This window comes from Argentina anserina, chromosome 3 (assembly GCF_933775445.1).
Source record: "Argentina anserina chromosome 3, drPotAnse1.1, whole genome shotgun sequence".
Classification (NCBI taxonomy): domain Eukaryota; kingdom Viridiplantae; phylum Streptophyta; class Magnoliopsida; order Rosales; family Rosaceae; genus Argentina; species Argentina anserina.
The window spans coordinates 8,420,307-8,443,717 of record NC_065874.1 but is presented as its reverse complement, the minus strand read 5'-3'; the positions used below and the strand labels follow the sequence as shown (position 1 = coordinate 8,443,717).

General features: G+C 39.0%; 1 protein-coding gene and 1 pseudogene across 1 annotated transcript in view; one reads left to right on the top strand and one right to left on the bottom strand.

Annotated features, from left to right (window-relative positions):
* Nucleotides 1-798: 798 nt before the first annotated feature.
* On the bottom strand, nucleotides 799-3,645 carry LOC126786968 (receptor-like serine/threonine-protein kinase SD1-8; annotated as a pseudogene).
* Nucleotides 3,646-4,360: 715 nt separating this feature from the next.
* LOC126789353 (G-type lectin S-receptor-like serine/threonine-protein kinase At1g67520) overlaps nucleotides 4,361-23,411 on the top strand; it is a 34,523-nt gene continuing 15,472 nt past the window's right edge. Inside the window, exons 1-8 of the mRNA XM_050515494.1 lie at nucleotides 4,361-4,422; nucleotides 4,806-9,145; nucleotides 9,301-9,414; nucleotides 9,516-9,712; nucleotides 9,840-10,050; nucleotides 10,152-10,389; nucleotides 10,480-10,630; nucleotides 10,728-10,880. Coding sequence (XP_050371451.1) covers nucleotides 7,801-9,145; nucleotides 9,301-9,414; nucleotides 9,516-9,712; nucleotides 9,840-10,050; nucleotides 10,152-10,389; nucleotides 10,480-10,630; nucleotides 10,728-10,880 — 2,409 coding nt within the window. The 5' untranslated portion in view covers nucleotides 4,361-4,422; nucleotides 4,806-7,800. The remainder of the gene's footprint in view (nucleotides 4,423-4,805; nucleotides 9,146-9,300; nucleotides 9,415-9,515; nucleotides 9,713-9,839; nucleotides 10,051-10,151; nucleotides 10,390-10,479; nucleotides 10,631-10,727; nucleotides 10,881-23,411) is intronic.

Here is a 23,411-nt window from a genome sequence, read left to right as displayed (position 1 = left end):
TTGAACCTTATGATTATTCTGGGTATCCAGAATCTGCAAGTCGGTGCCAGTTGGAGGATCGATGTCAGGCAGCTAATTAATAAGTAATATGCTCTCTTTCTCTTTCTCTTTCTCTTCACCAACGATTCTACAACTTTTAGTCCATGCCTAGGGTCAATATAAAAATGCTTGCAATTTGAACTTCAAAAAGAGCCCGCAGAATTTGAATTTGAATTTGGTACAATATTTTACATATTTGCTCTTACATATTTTTAGTGGTGGAACCTTTTGAAGGGTCATACTATTACTGGCTATAGCTCAGACGAAAAATGTCCTTAACTTATAGCTAGTTGGTTGGTTCATCTGTATATTAAGAGGAAGGTGATCTCTTTCTATATTCACTGTTCCTTTCCTATTTTACTTCACTTTCCTCCTATTTTCCTCGTACTTTCTCCTCTATTTCTATCTTATTTCATTTTCCTTGAAATTTCTCCTAGCTCTCTTCCTATCTTATGGGTGTTGTAAATTTCAGTTCCCTATTCTATCCCTCCCTTTTATTTTTCTTCCCCACCCACCCTATTTTTCTTTGGTTACAACTTTCCTACAATTTAAAGCAGCCCAACCCATTTCTGAGTTCTGACCCGGTTCCACCACTGGTTACATGCTTCTACAGAATAATGTTGAAATCATTTCCCGTTCCTTTTAAGAAAGGTAATTGAACATTTTGTGCATGAGTTGACACAACTCATTACAGTAACTGGAAGTAATCATTATTGAATTGTAATTTGAGGTGTGCAATTTTCACTTTTGTACGTACATTTAACGGCCATTGAAATCAGAATTGGAAATACCATTCACAGATGCAACCATTTCTGGTCTCTTTTCTCCTGCAACAGCTGTGATCACACTTCTTTCTGTACAAAATGCTGGTTTTAAAGGTATCGGCAGTGACATGCTTTCATTAGTCAGCATAGATATCACATCTAACATCGTGGGTCGACTGGCTGCATTCTCCTCCACGCAGAGCAGACCGACAAGGATGCACCTCAAATATTGTTCTTCATCACATGAATCACCAATGGTCGGATCCATTAGTCCTAGTCCTGCACCTTCTTTCCATAATGCCCATGCCTGAAAAAGAACACATTCGTTTAGAATTTGAGATTCACTGAACCCGCTGCCTACTCCTAAAAGAAGAACGCAGACTTGTTTGACATACATATCCAACTATATTGAGGGCGTGATCATCATTGTAGAAGCTGTTGTTTTTCCTTCCACTCAGGTTTTCAAGCATCAACACTCCAAAACTATACACATCCGACTTTATGGAAAAGTTCCCCCCCCCCCCCCCCCCCCCACATAACATACTCAGGGGACATGTTACCACTGCACAAGTTGAAGAAGAAATATATGTTAGTATAACTACATTCAGAGATGAATGCTTAACAATCAATGTAAAATATCAGAAATACATGTCAGCTAACCGTGTCCCAACAATCTTCATGGTATTTGCTACTTGTTCGTCACACGAGAAAATCCTTGCCATCCGATTTTGGGTTTCATACTTTCATCCAGCAGAACATTACTTGCTTTCAAATCTCTATGAATTATTCTCGTCCTGGAATATTTGTGCAAGTAAAGCAAACCCTGAGCAATTCCTTCAATTATGCTGAAACGTTTGTTCCAATCAAGTTGCTTGCATCTGGTTGAATCTGTCAATAAATCAGATAAGAAATAGATGGATGTATACATGTCTACTTAACAACCAAATAAAAAGTAGTCCAAGCTTTTGTTTTGGTAGGCACTCGTATATCAACATCCTCTCTTCACCATGAATGCAAAATCCAAAGAGCTGAACAAGGTTTTTATGCTGGAGTTCATATATAAGTATCAACTCATTCCTAAACTCTGATATTCCCTGCCATGAACGTTTTGAAAGCCTCTTCACACCGTAAATGTCAGCCAATTATTACGCAGTAATCCAAAAGAAAAAGATAGAAGTAATACTGTAACACTATATAGTTTTTCAAATATTAATACAGGAGTCACTGGTATTGTTCAAAGCCTGACCTTATAAACAGGTCCAAAACCGCCTTCTCCTAGCTTGTTTTCAGCAGAGAAATTGCAAGTGGCAGCTATAATAGATGCATAACTAAATACGCTTAGATCATGCATATCCCGGATATTAATTTCTTTGGTTGTCACCTATTAAGATTTAAGCATATATATAATTTATCATTGCAACTGAAGCAATGTCAAAACGTGAAGTTCTTTATAACATGCATATACATAACAATCTAAAAAACTTGTACCTGCAAGTTTTCTTCTCCGTATTAAGTAGCAGATGCAGAAGATCATCAGCAATTATAATTGCAATACTAGTCCACTTATACAATGAATGTAAATCTACATATATAGAGTAACTGTTAGCTATTGATATATTTAACATTATTATGCATTAGTATAATAGTTAAGTTAGACTTGCCTTTCTTTTTTGGAGATAGCTTTGCAGTGATCACTCCTGGTATAAGTTGAAACCATTTGGACCTTCAAGGCATCCAGTCTCATTACCAAATTGAAAGTCGAAACCCAGTCAGTCACAGTCCATCCAACAAGTAGCCTTACAATGAACACTCTCGTCGCGACTTGGATTTGTATCAAGCCATGTTGCATTGATAGACATATCCACACTGATTGGTTTAAAGAAAGCATTCTTTATCAGCTGAAAATCATTAACCGGTGACACTAGAGGACAGTTAGAAGCTGCTCGTCTATGGCACCCTCCATAGGTGTTATAGCCATCACAGTCACCTGCTCGAACAATAGAAACATCGTAACTAACATCAGAAAGCTCCCCATCTGTGTCTAGCACCCAAACTGATCTAACATTTTGATCACCAACGTTAACGGCAGTGTAATTGTAACTGAAGTATCTTCCATTCTCATTCGAAACCACGGTAAAATTATAAATAACCTTGGATTCATCAGTAATATTAATAAATTCAAACCTCCCATTCATGAATTTTCCGCTGGCCCACCATAGATCACCGTCTTTCTTAACTTCCGGATGTTGTTTTCCGTCATCCCAACCAAGAACGAAAGACCCTGACCGCGGGCTATTCTGGTTCTCCCGCCAAAAGATAATCTCATTATGAAATTTCATCTCCGGTATAAGAGCCGCAGTAAGATTATCAAAGCTTTGCCACCACACCCTCCTCATTTGTTTGGGAGAGTTTGAAAGATTCCGATCCACCTCTTGTATGACTAATTGCCGGAATCCCAAAGGGTAGCCACAGCAGTGGTATTATAATCAAGAAGGGATGTATATGATTCATATGAGTCAAAGCTGATGACGGTAGTACTTTCGCCTATATCCGTAGTAATTTTCAGGCGGTCCAACGTGAGAAGCGCCGACGAGGGGTCTGGAATTGGTGCCTGTAGGTTGGCAACCCAAACCGTATAGCCGTCCATGGACCTCACAGTGAGGTAGCCGGAGTTGAAGCTCAACGTGAACTGCCCGGAAGCAGAGACCAAAAAGCTTGAGGAATTGAGAGCCTCCCCTAGCTTAAGCGTGTCCCCAACAGACCCTGCTGCTGCACCATGAGTACTAGTAGTGATCCATAAGCCTGAGAAACTGATGACTAGCAAGCAGAATAATCTGATCATCATCGGACAACTGTTAAACATGAATGACCTGACAAGTAATTAAGGTTACGTACTTAGTACTTACGTACGTACGTCGTGTAACGTGCAGTACGTTGTTCAGTGAATGTATCTAATGGAGGTTTGCTATAATTGAGTCCCTATAATTGGGAAATTTTTTCCCTTCACTAGGCGAAGGTTCATTTTCAGCCAATATTCTGGCGTGGCAGCACTAACCCCACTATTTTGAGTCAAGTGTTGGTTTTGACTAACACTACATGAGGGAAAGTTGAAGGAAAACTTACTGATTTCAAATTCCATATCATCTAAAGAAAACTTCCCAGAAGTTGAATAGAGAAGGATCAGAGAGTATCAATTTTTTTTCTCTCTCTAATTCTAATGCTATTAAAATTCTATTTCGATCTTTCTTTTCTGAGTCTTCTAAAACCCCATAATCCGATCATTGAAACCCAGATCCTTACGACCATGGTTCAGAAAATCATGATAACAGATTTTTCCAGAGAAAAGTACCGAGTCTTTGGTAGAAAAGTTCATGCAGACTGTGACTACCTCGAAGACTTCTACAATGACAATATTATCCCCGTACATGGGCCTGCGTATCAACGAAAGAATATGACGGTAAGGTTTGACAGTTATTTTTATTTAACTTTTACACGCAAGTAAAATAGTACAAATGCTCGCAGAGTCAACAGAGACGGTGAAAGCTGCGAGTCGCCGGACAGTCCCACCGCGTATGCTTCCCTCGCTGGAGTCGCCCGCATCCTATCCCAACCCGACCAGGTATCAGCTTTTGTTCTGTTCTGCTTGGCAATATCAAATGTAGTACCCAATAGAAAACTAATCTAAGTATCTAACAAATTAGTTCAAACCTTTGTACAGTTTCAGCCTGAAGTTCCGAATTTTGATGCATCTTTGTTCACAATTGATAGTAAATGCTAAGTTCAGAAGATTGAGACATGAGAAATCTTGATATGCAGTTTCCTCTGTTATATATTTGGTTAACTTTGTGTATTAGCTGTTATTGATTTGATCATGAAAAAAGGAGTTGCTAGCTGTTTGAAATTTGGATCAATATCATCTGTTTGAGGTTTCTGTACTCTTAGAAAGTAAAGAAGAAGGAAGTTATGGGTCTGAAATGTTTTAGCATTTTGATGTTCTTGCAGTTTGTAAAGGGGTTTGGACCTCATGTTTAGACAGTATTGAAGCTTCCGGCATTGGTAAGCCGTTTGGGTTCTTAAGGGGTGTGCAGCAGATCAACTAATGAGATGAATAGATGTGTTTTTTTTTGGGAACCGTTATTACAAATTTACAATGAAAATTGATAAGCAGTAAAGGAGGGCTTTTAATTTTGCTATTGTTTTGTGTGAAAAGTCAATCGTGATGACAGAACTACTTATAGTGTGGACTTGGTTGCCTGTGTCAACTTCCAGCTGTGGATCATTCTGAATACAAGATGATTGTGACATTCAAGGAGGATGGTGATGTGAATAAGTGAATAAGGGGGTGTAATCTGACATACACTACACTACTTGGTGGAGCCGTGGGGGTGCTATGAAGCCTTTGTTAGTTCTTGATATCAACTGAAATGGTCATAGTGCAAACTGGCCACCATGCTGATGAGATTTACGGTGGAAGAGTGCAAATCACAAGATGGAATCCCGACAATGCTGTGAAGATCAGCCAGTAGTTGAAACTGAAAGGGACCTAGTCACAGATATAAACTTTCTTCGTCACTTTAAAACTTTACTGCTTTCGAGTAAAAGGTATGCTTCCTCTTTCGCAATGAACTTCTATAACTTGTTATTGAATCTGAACACCGTTTTGTCATGAACTTCCTGGAGGCTTCCTCAACTTTAGCTCTAGTTCTTCTCATTGAACTGTACAACTGTACAAGAGTATATAGGCATACCATTACCCTTTTACCATGAGTATGGGTAGATAACTATATAGTTCTTGATCATCTGTCTTATTGAGTTCACCCTCCGTTGGCTTCTCTTGTTGACCGAAGAGAGTTTATTGGAGGCATTTGCAAGACTTCAACTTCACTCTTAAATCACCTTAGAGCACAATGACCTTCTTGGCTACTATCTTATGATACTCACATCCATATACAATTCCAAAAATGAATGATTTCCTAGCTCATAAGTTCAGGAAGTGAAAAATTTATTTATTGAATGTTCTGAAGCAAAATTTCTCAATCTGTCCTGCTATAATATTACTCGTAATATCTCTTGCCATAATAAGAGAAATAGTTTTAGTAGTTTTATTATATTCAGTGTAAAATCTTGCAAGTCAAGACTGAATCTTGAAAGTACAATATTTCTTTGTAGAAGAATGTTCTGGGGTTTATTATTTAAACTCTAATTTTAGCGTCTAAACCAGGGGTGTAAATACTCCTCCTAGCCCTGCTGAGTAATTTTTTTTGTTTCTCCAGAAATATTCTTATTTAGAGATCCGATGTCAGGAACAAGAGGTCTTTTCGATGATTTGATCTGTCAAAATCAAACTCAACTTACTCAATTATCAGCACCAAATTTGACATGATGACTTCTTTCTGTTGAAGAAACATAATTAAGGAATAGCCTGTTTGTTTGGACCGCACAGTTATCTTATACTGCAACAAGATGAAAATTTATTAACTCTGTTCTAAACAGGGCCAGAGCCTCCCAGAAAGTTTTTCTTCGAAATCAAGTGTCATGTTACTAATATATGATGAATATCATCTTGACATAAATATTGGGAGCTAGGAAGATCAATGGTGCAGACTAAATATATCTGAGTTCATCAGCTCAATATATTTTCTTATATTGTATGCTACTTGGATATATATGATTTTGCAACATTTTAATATCTGCCGGCCAAATAAAAAATTATTTATTCTTATCATTCATCATCATCACTGATTTTCTTAGAACTGATATTTTGTATTTTTCTCTTGTCATTGCATATGAGAATTTTTCAACTGCATTTGTATCCTTTTGGGAACTTTTGGAACTGCATCTTTACTGATCTTTGCAATGCCATTTATAAATTTTTACATAACTTTGAGCATATTGAGCAGGATACATATTGTAGATGCATAAATTGTCATGTCTATCACATCATGTTATATGCTATTAAGTATTAACTATTTGACCTGGGGGTGATGCAGCTAAGTTGTGGCCCTAAAACTACCAAGAATGAGGAGTTATAGAATGCCTTCCATTAAGTTTTAGAAATTGCAAATGCAAACCCATATCCTGCGTTGCGCCCCAACAATACTAGTCTTGGTGGGTGAGCATAAAGGCCACAGGCTGGAGACCTGAGGCCTGCCTGTACTATATAATACTGCTGAACCTGTGTTATTTGTTACTACCGGTTGACTTTGTCATTTTCCATGTTGTAACATGGAGGAGCTGACTAAGATATAGCAGTTGTTGTTGCCGTCCTTGATAGAGTTAACTTAAGCCTCCCCAGAAGTTTAAACAATAGCAATTTCCTGCCCAAGGGAGTTCTATCCAGGTCAATGCTGGTATTTAATGGTATCATCTTGATGCTATTGTGCCAAGTAGATAAGGCACACCAGTAAAGTTACGTTGAGCACAACAGAAATTCATAACTGAAATGTTGAGAATAATAGTTATGTTCAGTGTGCAATGTGCATAAACAATATGTTGAGAATTATTACCCGCAAATGAAGGTATGATCCTATCCAATCTTTCATAAGCAATGACATCATCCTATTGTTTATTGCACCAAGAGTTGAAAACTTGAATGCCAGACTGTTATCAAGAAAAGTTGTATTATAAAATCCCCTAATAACAACTATAGATCATCAGTACCAGGTTTCAGGAATAGAGTATGTATTATATAATGTTCCTCATCATGAACTTCTCTTTTATTCCATGGCATCATAGAGTGAGTCATCTATTGCATTTTCCAGGAATATCTCATAGCTAATATTTAGTTGAGCCAAAGTCTTCTAAGAATACACTCTGTCCCCTATATTGTTAGTCCTATTTTTTTTTTAAATTTCTTATTGTTTGAATAAAATTTATTTTTCTTTTTTTGTCACGTCATGAGAGTTGAAGATAGGTTTCATCTTTATAATAGGTATTGCACTATAAACTTTGATTTTCTAAGGCATTTTTGGGCAGTAGACAGTACTTGACCTTAATCATGGTTGATGTGATGGTCATGTTTGCTAGTTCTCTAGATCATCAGAAGAAGGTAAAGTACCTTCTGATCATTGATCGACTCTTACTATTCTTCCTGATCATTCTTGCATGCTTGTGGAGTTGTCATGTTGCTGATGCCGCAGATAGTATTGGAGACAAGCTTAAAGTTGGCGATACTCTAAATTCCTCAAGTGCATTAGTTTCTGCCGGGGGGAGGTTCACTTTGCTTTTCTTGCCAAATGGTTCAAGTTCCAACTACAGGTATCTGAATATCAGGCGACAAGATGTAGCTGGTGCGAATAAGGCGTGGGTTGCTAACCGAGACTCACCTGTTTTAAACCCTCATGGAATTCTTATTTTGGACTCCAACAACACATTAAAGATCATTACAAACAACACAGGTGACGGTGGCAGTCCTCCTGTTTTGGTACTTGGCTCTGCACCAAAAAGTAGTAGTAATGTGGTGGCCATTCTGTTGGATTCTGGCAATTTTATCCTACAAGAGCTGAACTCTGATGGATCAACCAAGCAGGTGTGGTGGCAAAGTTTTGATTATCCAACAGACACCTTTTTACCAGGCATGAAGGTAGGTGTAAACCATAGCAATGGGCACATATGGTCTCTTACCTCATGGACATCCACTTACTACCCACCTGCAGGAGCTTTCATCCTAGATTGGGACCCAACTGCCCACCAATTGGAAATTCGAAGACAAGGAGTGGTTTACTGGAGAAGTGGAAACTATAATGCTACAAACAACAGATTCCAAAACATTTTACCTAGTGCAAAGGTTAGCTTCAAGTTTAAAATTGTTTCAAATGAGAATGAAGACTACCTCACCTACACTTCTGAAGATGGTGGTGGATTTGAGTTACCAGAATGGGTTCTAGATTATGATGGGAGGCTTTTTAATTATTATGGATTGGGAATTGATATTGCACGAGCAGATCAGTGTGGAGGCCATGACACAGATGGGATAGGGTGCCAGACAAATGGCCGGCCAGCTACTTGTATTGCAGATTATGGCAGTCCATTTGTGTTGAAAAAAGGTTACTTTCAGCCAAGCACCATGAGTTCAACTTCAAGATGCCCTTACTCGCTCAACTTTGTATCAAATGGAAGTTACAGTGGTAATGGTGTTGATTGTAAGAGTACTTGTTCACAAAACTGTGACTGCCTTGGATATGACTTCCTATTTGATGATACGACAAGATGCCGATTTTGGAGTGTGGACTGTGAGTTCGTGGAAGACCGCATTCAACTCGGTAATGCAAGCAGTTTGGTTTTAACAAAGCTACCGCCAATAGCAAAATCACCACCGCCAAAGTCAGCACCACACAAAATTCGTGAGTTCCCTTTAATTCTCTCTTTCAATTGAGCTTGATGCTTGTTTGGCTAGCATATCTGCATATGAATTGCATGTAGTGAAGTATCTTTGTCGAACCTAATATATAGATGTCAGTTTGTGTTTAACAACAAAATATTATCTTTTATTCTCTAGGTGCAACGCATAAATGGATTTGGATTGGGGTTGCTCTTAGTGCTGCTCTAGTGGTAATGGCCATTTCAATCTTGTGTTATCTACGACAAGGAAGACGAAATTCCAAACTTTTAGGTACATTCTCTTGCCAAGCATGATGTGTCATGTTTGCTTGTTAGGCAGGTTGATTTTACATCTTTGATGATTGCAAATTGACATTTTTGTTCTGTAAATAGCTGAGGGCAAGATCGACCAGAATGAATTGCTGAACTTCAGGAATTCTAAGAGGCCTACTGATTTGAATGGATTTCAAAATGATGGAAAGATGGGCCATGATTTGAGTGTATTTAGCTATGCATATGTGGTTGCTGCCACAAAGAACTTCGCTGAAGAAAATAAACTTGGAGAAGGGGGCTTTGGACCTGTTTATAAGGTAATCCATATTCTCCTATGATAGAAGCTTAAGAATTTTACTAGTCTGTTTTTATCTAACAAACGCATCAGAAATATGCCTTGATGATCCAATCGCGTATATAATTGATACATGATTGACTTATTAGGGGATTTCGGCAACAGGGCAAGAAGTAGCTGTGAAAAGGCTTTCAAAATGTTCAGGGCAAGGAACCTTAGAGTTTAAAAATGAATTGATCCTCATATATGAACTTCAACATACAAACCTTGTTCAGCTTTTCGGATTTTGCATTCATGGTGATGAGAGGATATTGATATATGAGTACATGACCAACAAAAGTCTGGACTATTTCTTATTTGGTAATACATTATATATTGAGTTTATTCTTAGTACATTTATGCATTTATTTTTCTACACATGTTTGTGTCATCTAATTTTCAACTTCCAAAATATTGACCAGATCCAATCAGAGCTGTTTTTCTAGATTGGAGGAAGCGTTTCAGCATAATTGAAGGAATCGCTCAAGGATTGCTTTATTTGCACAAATTCTCACGAACAAGAGTGATTCATAGGGATCTAAAAGCTAGTAATGTACTTCTTGATGAAAATATGAACCCGAAAATTTCGGATTTTGGTATGGCAAGAATATTCTCCATTAATGAACTGGAAGCAAATACTAGTAGGATTGTTGGGACACGGTAAGTAAACAACTTATTCTTTTGTTAGTTAGCCATGTATATTTGTTGATGTATGCTGGTAAAGAAAGAATTCATCTGTATCTGGTACAGTGGTTACATGCCTCCTGAGTACGCAATGGAAGGAATTTTCTCTACAAAATCCGATGTCTACAGTTTTGGAGTATTGGTGCTTGAAATCATAAGTGGCAGGAGAAACAATAGCTTCTACAATGATGATCGCGCCATCAATTTAGTAGGATATGTATGTCGAACAATGCTCGGCACACTTACGTCTTTATATATCTATGTTACATCATTCTGTCATCCTAAATTAGCTTATATGATATGGATAATTTCAGGCATGGGAGTTGTGGAAAGAAGGCGCAGGGCTACAACTAATGGATCCGACACTAGCTGATTCGTGTACTAACAAAGATCAGCTGTTAAGATGTGTTCAAGTTGGTCTTCTCTGTGTGGAAGATAGTCCAGTGAATCGACCTACCATGTCAGAGGTGCTCTCTGGGTTGACGAATGAAAGCTCACGGTTACCTGCACCTACAAAACCAGCATTTTCTACGGACAGGTTTTCGGTCATCAGTAGTTCGGTTGAAAAGGACTCACAAATTATATCTGTAAATGATCTGACCATTTCTGATTATGATGGACGCTAAAGCCCAATAGACACAATACATTGTATGAGTTCTATCTTAACTGAAGTATGAAAGTGTTGAAAGTGCTGCGATCATTCCCAAAACTTACATGTATGCACATATATATCACTCACGGGCTTTGTTGCAAGTTACATATCACTCTCGTTCTGGAATATTTGTGCAGGTAAAGCAAACCTTGATCAATTCCTTCAATTATGCTGAAATGCCTGTTCCAATCTAATGCTGGCATCTGGCCGAATCTGTCCAATTGTTATATTTGGATTAAATCAGATAACAAATACATGTATGCATTTCTATTACAAATATGGAAGTAAACAGGTAGATAGATTGTGGTAACAACCAAATAAAAAGTAGTCCAAGTTTTTGTTTGGCGAGTACTCGTACACTAAAATCCTCTCTTCACTATGAATACAAAATCCAAAGAGCTGAACAAGGTTTGTATGCTGGAGTTAATATATAAGTATTAACTCATTCTTAAACTCCGAAATTCCCTGCCCTGAACGGTCTGAAAGCCTTTTCACTGCTACTTCTTGTCCGGTCACCAATTTCCCCTGAATAAATACATCTCATCTTGCAACATCCGTGTATTCTCAGTGGTCCATGTGAAAAACATAAGATTCAACCGGTAGTATTAAATGCCTTACCTTATAAACAGGTCCAAAACCCCTTCTCCTAGCTTATTTTTATCAGAGAGATTGCAAGTGGCAGCTATGATAGACGCATACTTAAATACGCTTAAATCATGTCCCGGCTTTCCATCATTTTGAACTCCATAAGCATCAGTAGGTCTATTAGCATTCGTCATGTTCAGCATATCCTGGATCCTTCTTTGGTTCTCACCTATTAAGATCGATGCAGATACTATCATTTCAATTCGCAAAAGAAGTTATTTTTTTGAAAGGGGGTTGGGGGAGATATCCCCAAACACGAATTATTCAATTAAACGAAACATTAAAAAAATACCTCAGAGGGGACATACAGCCTAAACTCTAGGCTACAGAATAAGCATGACACAAATCCTCATAGAAAACATTCCGAATAATAACATGACTTTCATCTAACAAAAACTCATCAACATCAAACTAGCAAGATGTGCTAACCTGTTAGCCACATTATTTGCTTCACGAAAAATGTGACTCAATTGGACAGAGACTAGAGTACCTAGGTACATCTTACAATCCTCCACTAATCGACCCACATCAGAGAAATCATCTTTTGTACGTGCAATCGCCGCATCAAGCAAGGCGCAATCACACTCTATTTCAACATCATTCCAAGCCTCTTGAATAGCAATAAGAATTCCAGCATGCAAAGCCTTTGTTTCCATGTGTAGTGCCGACCCAACATGTTGAAAAGGACAAGCTAATGTAGCCACACACATCCCATTAGCATAACGTACAACCACACCTATACCTCCATTCCTTGTAGTTTTGATAAAAGAACCATCCACATTAATCTTAAGTCTCCCACTCGATGGCATCATCCATCTCACTTTCTCCATTCTTTCCTTCTTTCTCACCATAGAAGTAACATTTTGGAACTCACCAAGCCACTGAGTAGCCCAGTTCACCACAAACCAAAGATCAAAACTTCTATTCTGCCACACTAGCTCATTCGGAGCCTTCCAAATAGCCCAAATAAAATAAACCAAGTATCACATTGCGACTTTGTTAGTTTCTCCATCATAACCAACAAGAAAAAAAAAATACTCACCTAGTTCTTGTATCTCACTTCCGGAATTGCACTAATACTCCAAATTGGAGCAACTTTCTTGCAATCCCTGAACAAATGAAAATCATTTACCACACCCCTCTCACAGAAAACACAAGACTTGTCCTCAATAGGAACATGACGTCAAGAAAGATTAGCTTTGGTTGGAAGAATGCCTTTAACAAGCCTCCAAATAAAGCTTCTAACCTTATGAGGAACATGAGCGTGCCAAACTAAACTCCAGAATTTCCCAAGCACGTTTCTATTCGACGATGAGGCCGCCGAATTGTCCTCTCCTCCCGGTGCTACCCGAGCAACATTGTAACAACTACGAACAGAGAAAACCTATTTCTTATCATAATGCCACATAAACCTATCTGCCGGGTTACGATTGCTAATCAAAATGCTCAAGATCGCCTCCACATCATGTGGAAGAAATAGGTCATCCACCACCGACACTAACCATTCATGATCAACCGGGTTTATAAGATCAACCACACGCCAATCATCTGTTCCCTCCATCGAAAGTGAAATCAGACAGAAAGAGTGAGCTTTCTGAATCCATGGATCCTGCCAAACCTTGATCTGACCACCTTTCCCAACCTACCACATGACACCCTTCTTTAACAGTTCTATCCCTGATAAAATACTCCTCCAGCTAAAAGAAATACCCGCCTTAGCTTCAGCTTCCATAAAACTCGATTTAGGGTAATAGTGAGCCTTAAACATATGAGAAACAAGAGGATCTGGAGAGATAAGTATTCGCCACCCTTGCTTGGCGAGGAAGGAGAGATTGAACATATGCATGTGATGAAAACCAAGGCCACAACCACTTTTGGCACACACAATTTATATTATGCAACCCAATGAATCTTTTTGTTCTCTAAGCATCTCCCCACCAAAAATTAGCCATCAAATGTTGCATCTCATGACAAAGGGCTTGAGGGAGTTCAAAGCAACTCATCACATAACTCGGAACTGATTGAGCAACAATTTTTATTAACACCTCCTTATCGGCAATACTAAGGGTCTTACCTCTCCACCCTTGTACCCGTTTCTACACTCTTTCAACAAGATAATGAAGGGCTTCCGTTTTTGAATAACTGATCTATGTTGGCAAACCTAGATACTTATCATGCTTATCAACCCGAGCCACACCCAACAGTGAAGCAATAGAATCTTGCCGAAGCCTTGGCACATTCTTACTAAACAAAATACATCTTTTGTCATAGTTGATACACTGACCAGAAACTTGCTCATACTCCCTAAAGATCTTCTTTAACTCAAGACATTCCACAAACTCTGCCTGGAAAAAAAATTAAAGAATCGTCTGCGAAAAACAGATGACTCACCGTTGACACTCCAGTACAAATTCAAACCCCATGAATATCATCATTCTCCTCAGCTCAACTAATCAGCTTTGAGAGAACCTCACCACACAGAAGGAATAAATAAGGAGAGATGCTATCTCCTTGGCGAAGACCTCTACCCGGGACAACACTGCCACTTACGTCCCCATTCACCAAAAATTGATAAGTCACAGTTCTAATGCAACACATAATCCACTGAATCCACACTATACTGAAACCAAATTGGATAAGAACTCTCTTCAAGAATAACCATTCAACCCTGTCGTAAGCTTTGCTAAGGTCCAGTTTCAATGCCGCAAAAACCTTTCTTCCCTCTCCTCCTTTTCTTAAAAAAGTGGGAGATTTCATAGGCAAACTAAGGAGTTGTCAGAGATAAACGACCTGAGACATGCTTAAGATAAGAATGTCTAACAAATCAGTGGGAATCACACACCTGCAAGTTTTCTTCTTCGTATTAGGTACCAAATGCTGCAGAGCACCAGTGCCAGGAGAATAGCCACAATTACATATCCACTTATGCATGACATCTACAGCGAGTAAAAATATTAGCTATCCATCTCAATACTCGATCTATATACTTAGCTACATCTTTTTGCTAGTTAAGTAGACTTACGTACGTACCAATTTTCTGCGAGATAGCTTTGTCGGGACCAGTCCTGGTATAATATATGCACCTGCAGAACTATCTGGATATCCTCATAGAAAAGAGATGCTTTACACTCCAATATCGACATCCAGTTTCATTATCAAATAAAAACTCGAAACCAAGGCAGTCACAGCCCATCCAACAAGTAGCCCTACAATTGTCACTTTGATTATTTGTACCCAGCCATGTCGCATTAGCAGCCTTACTGATTGGTTTAAAGAAAGTTAAGAAACCATTTTCAGTCTCAAAATCTTTAGCAGATGAAACCAGAGGACAATGAAGAGCCCGGCCACTCCATCTCATGCACCCTCCACTGGTGTTATAGCCATCGCAGAGCCTCTGTTTTTTTCTAGGTTTTTTGGCCGTGGAAGAACTGCTCCTTCTTGCCGCCGAAGACGACGCCTTGCTGCGTGGCAGCCACGTCCCCCACCGCGGAAGCATGGATTTCGCCGTGAAAGCGCTTTGGAGCAGCGACGAGGAAGCAGATGCTCTCTCTCTCTCTCTCTCTCTCTCTCTCTCGATCCGAATCCGACGAGGACGTAGCTCGATGACGAGGATTTCCGCTCATCCTTCGCCGCTTTCATCTGCCGTCTCCTCTACCGTCTCCTCTGTTCTCCGGTGGTCATGTCCGACGACGCCTACCGCTGACAACGTCCGCTGCTCTCTGCCGTCTCCTTTGATGATGGTCTTGTCATGTAAGTCTTGTGGAAAGCTATGAATGACGAGATCGTTGATCTGGTCGAGACATGTACCACTGCGCAAGCAATATGACAAACACTGGAAGACTTATATACTAATGACTCTGATTTTATACGGGTTCATGAGTTAATATGCACCGTTTTGGCGATGCAACAAGATGGCCAACCGGTGACGCAATATTTCACCAAACTGAAAAATATTTGGGCTGAGATTGATATAAAACGTCCTTGTATGATCAAGCATCAGGAGGATATTGTTTGGTACCAAAAAGAGAAGGAGCTTGAAGAGCTATTCAATTCATCCAAGAACCAGATATCTATGGTGTGGTTGGACATGATCATCATACAGCAGGAGGAACAACACCTACCACATCCATAGCTGGTCATGGTAAAATTGGTATGGCTTTACATATTTCTAACTTTGTTGGTTTTGATACATGGATTATTGATTCTGGTGCGTTTGATCATATGACTTATGACAAATTTTGTTTACCATATTATCTCCTCCACCAGTACCCTATGTTACTAATGCTAATGGTGAGGCATTTCCCGTGTTAGGGACAGAATCAGTTCGTATTACTCCCACAATAAAGCTCCACAATGTGCTATATGTACCTGCTTTATCTCATCATTTGATCTCTGTCCCGCAATTAAACATTAACGCTAAGTGTTCTGTGACATTTTTTCCTATGTATGTGATATTCCGGGATCTTCTCACCGGGGAGTTCATTGGTTGGGGGTATCTAAGGGGCATGTTGTTTCATCTGGAACAGACATATGCGGGGGAGAAACCCGGGGCACAGTCTCGGATCGCTTTAATCTCCACTTCTTACAAATTAAGTGAAGTTTGGTTATGACATCGTCGCTTAGGGCATTCATCTTTTAGTGTTATGAAAAAATCTATGCCTACTTCGTTTATTAGTATGGATGAGTCACTTTTACGTTGTGAGACATGTGTTTTGGGCAAGAGTCATCGATCTACTTATTCCCCTAGTACTTCTAATAAACTTATTCTTCCTTTCGAATTAATTAATTCTGATGTTTGGGGACCCTCCAAAGAGTCAACTGTGTCAGAGATGCGGTATTATGTGTCATTTATTGATGATTGCACCCTTCTTTCATGAATTGTTCTCATCAAAACTAAATATGAGGTTTTTCCCACTTTTCAAGGCTTCTATACCACTGTCCAAACACAATATAATGGGTGGGGGTATGTGAATCATGTCTTTCAGAAGTTCCTTAACACACACGTAATTGTTCATTAAACAGCTGTCCTTATACACCTGAGCAAAATGGAGTTTTTGAAAGCAAAAATCGTCATTTACTGACATGGCTCAGTGTATTCTTTTTATTGCCCATATGCCCAAATACCTTTTGGGTGATGCTGTCATAACTTCCGCACACCTCATTAATCATCTTCCATCTCGTGTCTTTCAGGAAAAAGTTACATATGAGGTACTTGCATCTCATATTTCATTACCATCTTTTCTTACTCTTCCTACCCGTGTTTTCGATTGTGTTGCTTTTGTCAATCTTCCACAACATCAGAGGTCTAAGTTGGATACCCAAGATTTAAATATGTGTTTTTTTGGATATGGAGGACATCCTAAAGGGTACCGATGCTATCATCCACCTACCAGAAAGTACTATGTCACTATGGATGTTACCTTTTTTTAGGACATGAGCTATATTACCTCTTATGATACTGCTCTTCAGGGGGAGAATTCATATTTTGAAGAGCTGTATCATGGAGAGGGGACACAAGTGAGCCAGTACATATGGTGACAGGTTCCGTTGAGATTACCAATGTGTCAGCTACACAGGCACCACCGAATGATTCCGGTGTAGTCACTCCGGAGATTCAGGACCCAGAAGATGACAATACAACTGGCCCTCATGTCTCCTGTTTGGTTGTTTATCCACCTAACCAATGCTCTCATGGTATAGAAGATCACTCATCTGAGGTTAGTCATTCTATTGAGACTAATACTAGTGAGGCTCATAGTAGACAATATGTCTTGCTAAATAGGTCTACTCGGGGTCAGCCAAAAAAAAATGAACATACCCTTCAAGCTAAAGCAAAGTATCATGTGGCAAATTTTATATCTACAAAAAAATTGTCTAAGTCATATGAGTCATTTGTGAATCAAATATGTACTATATCAGTACCTAACAAAGTGCAGGATGCATTGGGAGATCCAAAATGGAGGAAGAGATGGAAGCATTACAAAAGAACACTTGGGAGCTTGTATCACCACCACTTGACAAGAAGACTGTGGGATGTCGTTGGGTGTTTACAGTGAAGCATAATCCAGATGGGTCAGTGAGCCGGTATAAAGCACGTCTAGTAGAAAATGGGTTTACCCAGACATATGACATAGACTATGATGAGTCATTTGCACCTGTTGCAAAGATAAACACTATTCAGGTGTTGTTCTCTTTTTCTTCTAGCTTAAACTGACTACTTAGACAGTTTGATGTTAATAATGCATTCTTTCATGGAGAACTAACCGAAGAGGTGTACATGGATCTTTTCAATAAAAAAAATCTAATAATTAATTAATTACTGTTTTTTCTTGGGGGTGGGAGGAAAAGAAAGGGAAGAGTAGAACCACTAGACTATTGCGATCAACTATACTTATATACTTAACTGAAACTTATATACTTAGTTTAATGCTTTAACTATTAAATAAAATAAAATAAATAGATTGTTCCGCTTAGATATGTGGCCGCTTCTCTAAGTAACTTTGTATGCAGATTGAGAAAGTCTTTGTATGGTCTTAAACAGTCACCTCGTGCTTGGTTTGGAAGATTCGCACAATTCATGAAGAAAATTGGCTAAAGATAGAGTAATTCAGACCATACGTTATTTCTCAAACATCAACAAGGGAAGGTAACAACTCTAATTATATATGTTGATGATATGATAGTTACTGGGAATGATACTGTTGAAGTGGATAGATTACAGAAACAACTAGCCACATAGTTTGAGATGAAGGACCTATGTACACTCAAGTACTTCTTGGGCATTGAGGTAGCCCGTGGAAGTGATGGTATCTATCTGTGTCAGAGGAAGTACATCCTTGATCTACTAACAGAGACATGTATGTTGGATTGCACTCCCATTGAGCAGAACCATCGATTAGCAGAGTATCCAGATCAAGGGCCTACTGAAAAACCTCGTTATCAGAGGCTATTTGGACGCCTAATTTATTTATCACATATCAGACCGGATGTTGCGTTTGCAGTAAGTGTAGTGAGTCAGTGCATGCATAATCCTAGTGTGGACCACATGGATGCTATTGTAAATATTTTGAGGTACTTGAAGTCAGCTCCAGGGAGAGGAGTAATGTTCTCTAATCACAATAATATCCTTGAGGTTTGTGGCTTCACAGATGCACACTTGGCTGGAAATATTACAGATCAGAGATCCACATCAGGGTACTTTACCTTTGTTGGGTGTAATCTTGTTACATTAAGAAACAAAAAGTGGTAGCTTGATCTAGTGTTGAAGCAAAATACAGAGGTATGGCTCATGGAGTGTGCAAATTTTTATGACTTAGAAATTTGCTACAAGATTTGGGTATTAAGCCTAAGTGTGCTACGAAGTTGTACTGTGACAATAAGACAACTATTGATATCTCACAGAATCATGTGCAACATGATCGTACAAAACATGTGGAGGTTGATCATCACTTTATAAAGAAGAAGCTAGACGCGAATATCATTAGTTTTTCTTTTGTTTCTACAGAAGAGCAACTTGCCGATATACTCACAAAAGAAGTGTCTAAGAAGGCCTTTTATGACTCACTTAGCAAGTTAGACATAATTGATGTGTATGCGCCAACTTAAGGGGGAGTGTTAGTGTAATTTGAGGAGGAAATCACGGGTGTGATTTGATGAGCAAATAACGGACGTGATTTGTGATAATGATTTGTTGGATTATATATAGAACAAATTATGTGTAATTAGATATCAATCAATTATCAATATATACCATTTGATTCAAAAAGTGGGAGATTTCAAAGTCAACTATGGCGTTGTCAAAGATAAACGTCCTGAGACATGCTTAAGATAAGAATGTCTAACGAAGCGCACACTCGCAAGTTTTCTTCTTCGTATTAGGTACCAAATGCTGGAGAGCACCAGTGCCAGGAGAATAGCCACAATTACAATTCCAATCCATATCCACTTATGCATGACATCTACAGCGAGTAAAAATATTAGCTATCCATCTCAAGACTCGATCTATATACTTAGCTACATCTTTTTGCTTGTTAAGTAGACTTACGTACGTACCAATTTTCTGCGAGATAGCTTTGTCGGGACCAGTCCTGGTATAATATATGCACCTGCAGAACTATCTGGATATCCTCATAGAAAAGAGAATGCTTTACACTCCAATATCGACATCCAGTCTCATTATCAAATAAAACTCGAAACCAAGGCAGTCACAGTCTATCTAACAAGTAGCCCTACAATTGTCACTTTGATTATTTGTACCCAGCCATGTCGCATTAGCAGCCTTTTTTAAAGAAACCATTTTCAGTCTCAAAATCTTTAGCAGATGAAACCAGAGGACAATGAAGAGCCCGGCCACTCCATCTCAGGCACCCTCCACTGGTGTTATAGCCATCGCAGTCACCTGCTTGCACAATAGAAATGTTATAGTTAACATCATAAAGCTCCCCATCCGTGTGTAGCACCCAGACTGATCTAATACTTTGATCACTGGATTCGTTGATGTTACTGAAGTAGTCTGTTCGGTCATTCGAAACAACGCTAAAATTGTAAATGACAATGGATTCAGGAGGGACATCAATAAACTGAAATTTTTCATAGCTAAAAGCTCCACTAGTCCACCATAGATCCTTGTCTCTCCAAACTTCCAACTGGACTGTATCGGAATCCCAGTACAGGTTGAAGGATCCTGACCCCGGTCGGCTGTTCTGACTGTCCTGCCAAGAAGAAAGCCACCGAACGTGACCACTATCAACTCCTAGTTTCATCTCCGGCATGTATAAGAGCCACAGTAGGTTAATCAAAGCTTTGCCACAAGACCCTTCTAGGAAAGTTTAAAACATTCTGGTCCACCACGTGTAGTCACGACATCGATGGCTACAAACGGATAGTTGTAAAGCACGTACAATGAGATTCTCATCGCCTCTTTGCTTAATTTGCAGGACGGGTTCGTTCTTGTACATCCAAGGTGAGACGAGCCGACGAAGGGTCTGAAATCGGAGTGTGAAGGTTGGCAACCCAAACCGTATAGTTCTTCGACTTGAGAGTGAGGTAGTTGGAGTTGAAACCCAGCGTAAACTCCCCGGAAGCAGAGATCAAAAAGCTCGAGGAGTTGAGAGCCTCCCCTGGCCCAAGTGTGTCCCCAATGAACACTGCTGCTGCAGCTGCATGACTAGTGATCCATAAGCTTGAGTAACTGATAATGAGCATGCAGATTGATCCGATCATCATTGGAAAGCTGTTATGAATGACCAATACGTAAAGGTGAGGTAGTGTAACAGTTGTTCAGAGAATCAAGTACAAGTCTTGGTAGAAAGTTCATGTAGACTTTGACTACCCCGAAGACTTGGACAATGACAATAGTACCCCTATATGGAACTGCCTATTAAAGAAAGAATGGGGCATGATGGTAAAATACAGTAAGTTTGACAGTTATTTTTATTTAACTTTTACACGCAAGTAAAATAGTACAAATGCTCGCAGAGTCAACAGAGACAGTGAAAGCTGCGAGTCGCCGGACAGTCCCAGCGTCCGTGCTTCCCTCGCTGGAGTCGCCCGCATCGTATCCCAACCGGACCAGGTATCAGCTTTTGTTCTGTTCTGCTTGGCATTATCAAATGTAGTACCCAATAGAAAACTAATCTAAGTATCTAACAAATTAAAGTTCAAACCTTTGTACAGTTTCGGCCTGAAGTTCCGAATTTTGATGCCTCTTTGTTCACAATTGATAGTAAATGCTAAGTTCAGAAGATTGGGACATGAGAAATCTTAATATGCAGTTTCCTCCCTGTTATATATTTGATTAATTTTGTTTGTCAGCTTATCTGATTTGATCATGAAAGAGGGGTCGCTGGTTGTTTAAAATTTGGATCAATATCATTTGTTTTAGGTTTCTGTACTTTTAACGAAATAAAGAAAAAGGAAGTTATGGGTCTGTGCAATGTACTTTTCACAGTGGAAGCAGATCAAATGATGAGATGAATGGGTGTGTTTTTCTGGGAACCGTTTATTGCAAATTTTGCAATGGGAGTTGATAAGCAGTTGTTTTAGTTGAATGTGGAGGAGTGCTTATTATTTTGCTATTCTACTGTGTGAAATGAGAAAGTTGGAGATGATTCAGATGAGCGCCCCGAGAGTGATAACCAGCTGGTAGAGCATGGGATTCAGCAAATGTGTTGTTTTCCTATTCTTATAAGACTTATTCTCATCTTATAATGAAAAGTTGAATCGTGATGCTAGAACTACTTATAGTGTGGGCTTGGTTGCCTGTGTCAACTTCCAGCTATAGATCATTCTGAATACACGATATTGTGACAATTTAAGGAGGATGGTGATGTGAATAAGTTAATTGGGGGGGGGGGGGGGGGGGGCATACACTGATACAGTACAGTACTTGGTGGAGGCGCTATGAAGACATTGTTAATTCTTGATATCATCTGAAATGGTCATAGTGAAAACTCTCCACCATGTTGGAGAGGTTTTACTGTGGAAGAGTGCAAATCAAGTGATGGAATTCCGAACAATGTTGTGAGGAGATCATGCCAGTAGTTAAAACTGAAAGGAACCTAGTCAGAGATAAAATTTCTTGGTCACTTTAAACTTTACTGCTATCGAGTAAAAGATATGCTTCCTCTTTAGCTAAAATCGGCAGCCATTGATGTGCTAACTATATGTTCACGAATGAACTTGCATAACTTACTGAATTTAAACACGGATGTATTGAACTTCCTGGAGACTTCCTCCCAGACCAAGTTTTTCTTCAAAATCAAGTGTCTTGTTTTTAACATATGATGAATATCATCTTGATATAAGTTTTGGAAGCTAGGAAGATCAATGGTGCATACTAAATATATCTGAGTTTATCAGTTCAGTAATTTTGCTTATAATAAATTGTATGTTACTTGGATATATTAAATATTGAAACATTATTATATCTGCCGGCCAAATAACTATTATTATTTCTTATCTTTCATCACCAGTATAATTTATTATCTTAATACTAATATTCTGCACTTTTCCTCTTGACATTGCATATGAGAATTTTCAACTGCATTAATATATTTTTGGGAACTTTTCTAACAGCATTCTATACTAATCTTTGCAATGGCCAATTATTATCGAGAAGAGATGCATATTGAGCAGGAATGCAGGATACATATCATAAGATGCATGAATCATCATGTCTATCACATCATGTTATATATTATTAGCTATTTCACCTGGGGGAGATGCAACTTTGTCGGACCCTTGTGACTACCAGGAATGAGGAATTATAGGAATGACTTCTATTAAGTTTTAGAAGTTGCTAATGCAAACCGATATACTACGCTGCATCACAACACCACTAATCTTGGTGGGTGAGCATAAAGGCCGCAGGCTGGAGATCTGAGTCCTGCCTATACTAAAATAATATTGCTGAACCTGTGTTATTTACTTATTTATCAATACAGGTTGACCCTTTGTCACTCCATGTTGTAATGTGGAGGAGAGTCAAGATATAGTGTTGTTGTTGCCATCCTTGATTGAGTTGACTTAGGCCTCCCCAGAGGTTTAAAGATACCCTTTCCTGTCCAGGAGGAGTCGTCAAGTGAGTTCTATCCAGGTCAATGCTGGTGTTTTATGGTATTATCTTGATGCTATTGTGCCTAGTAAAGGCACACCAGTAAAGTGCATAGAAATAGGGCCTGCTCCATTCAATAACCTAACA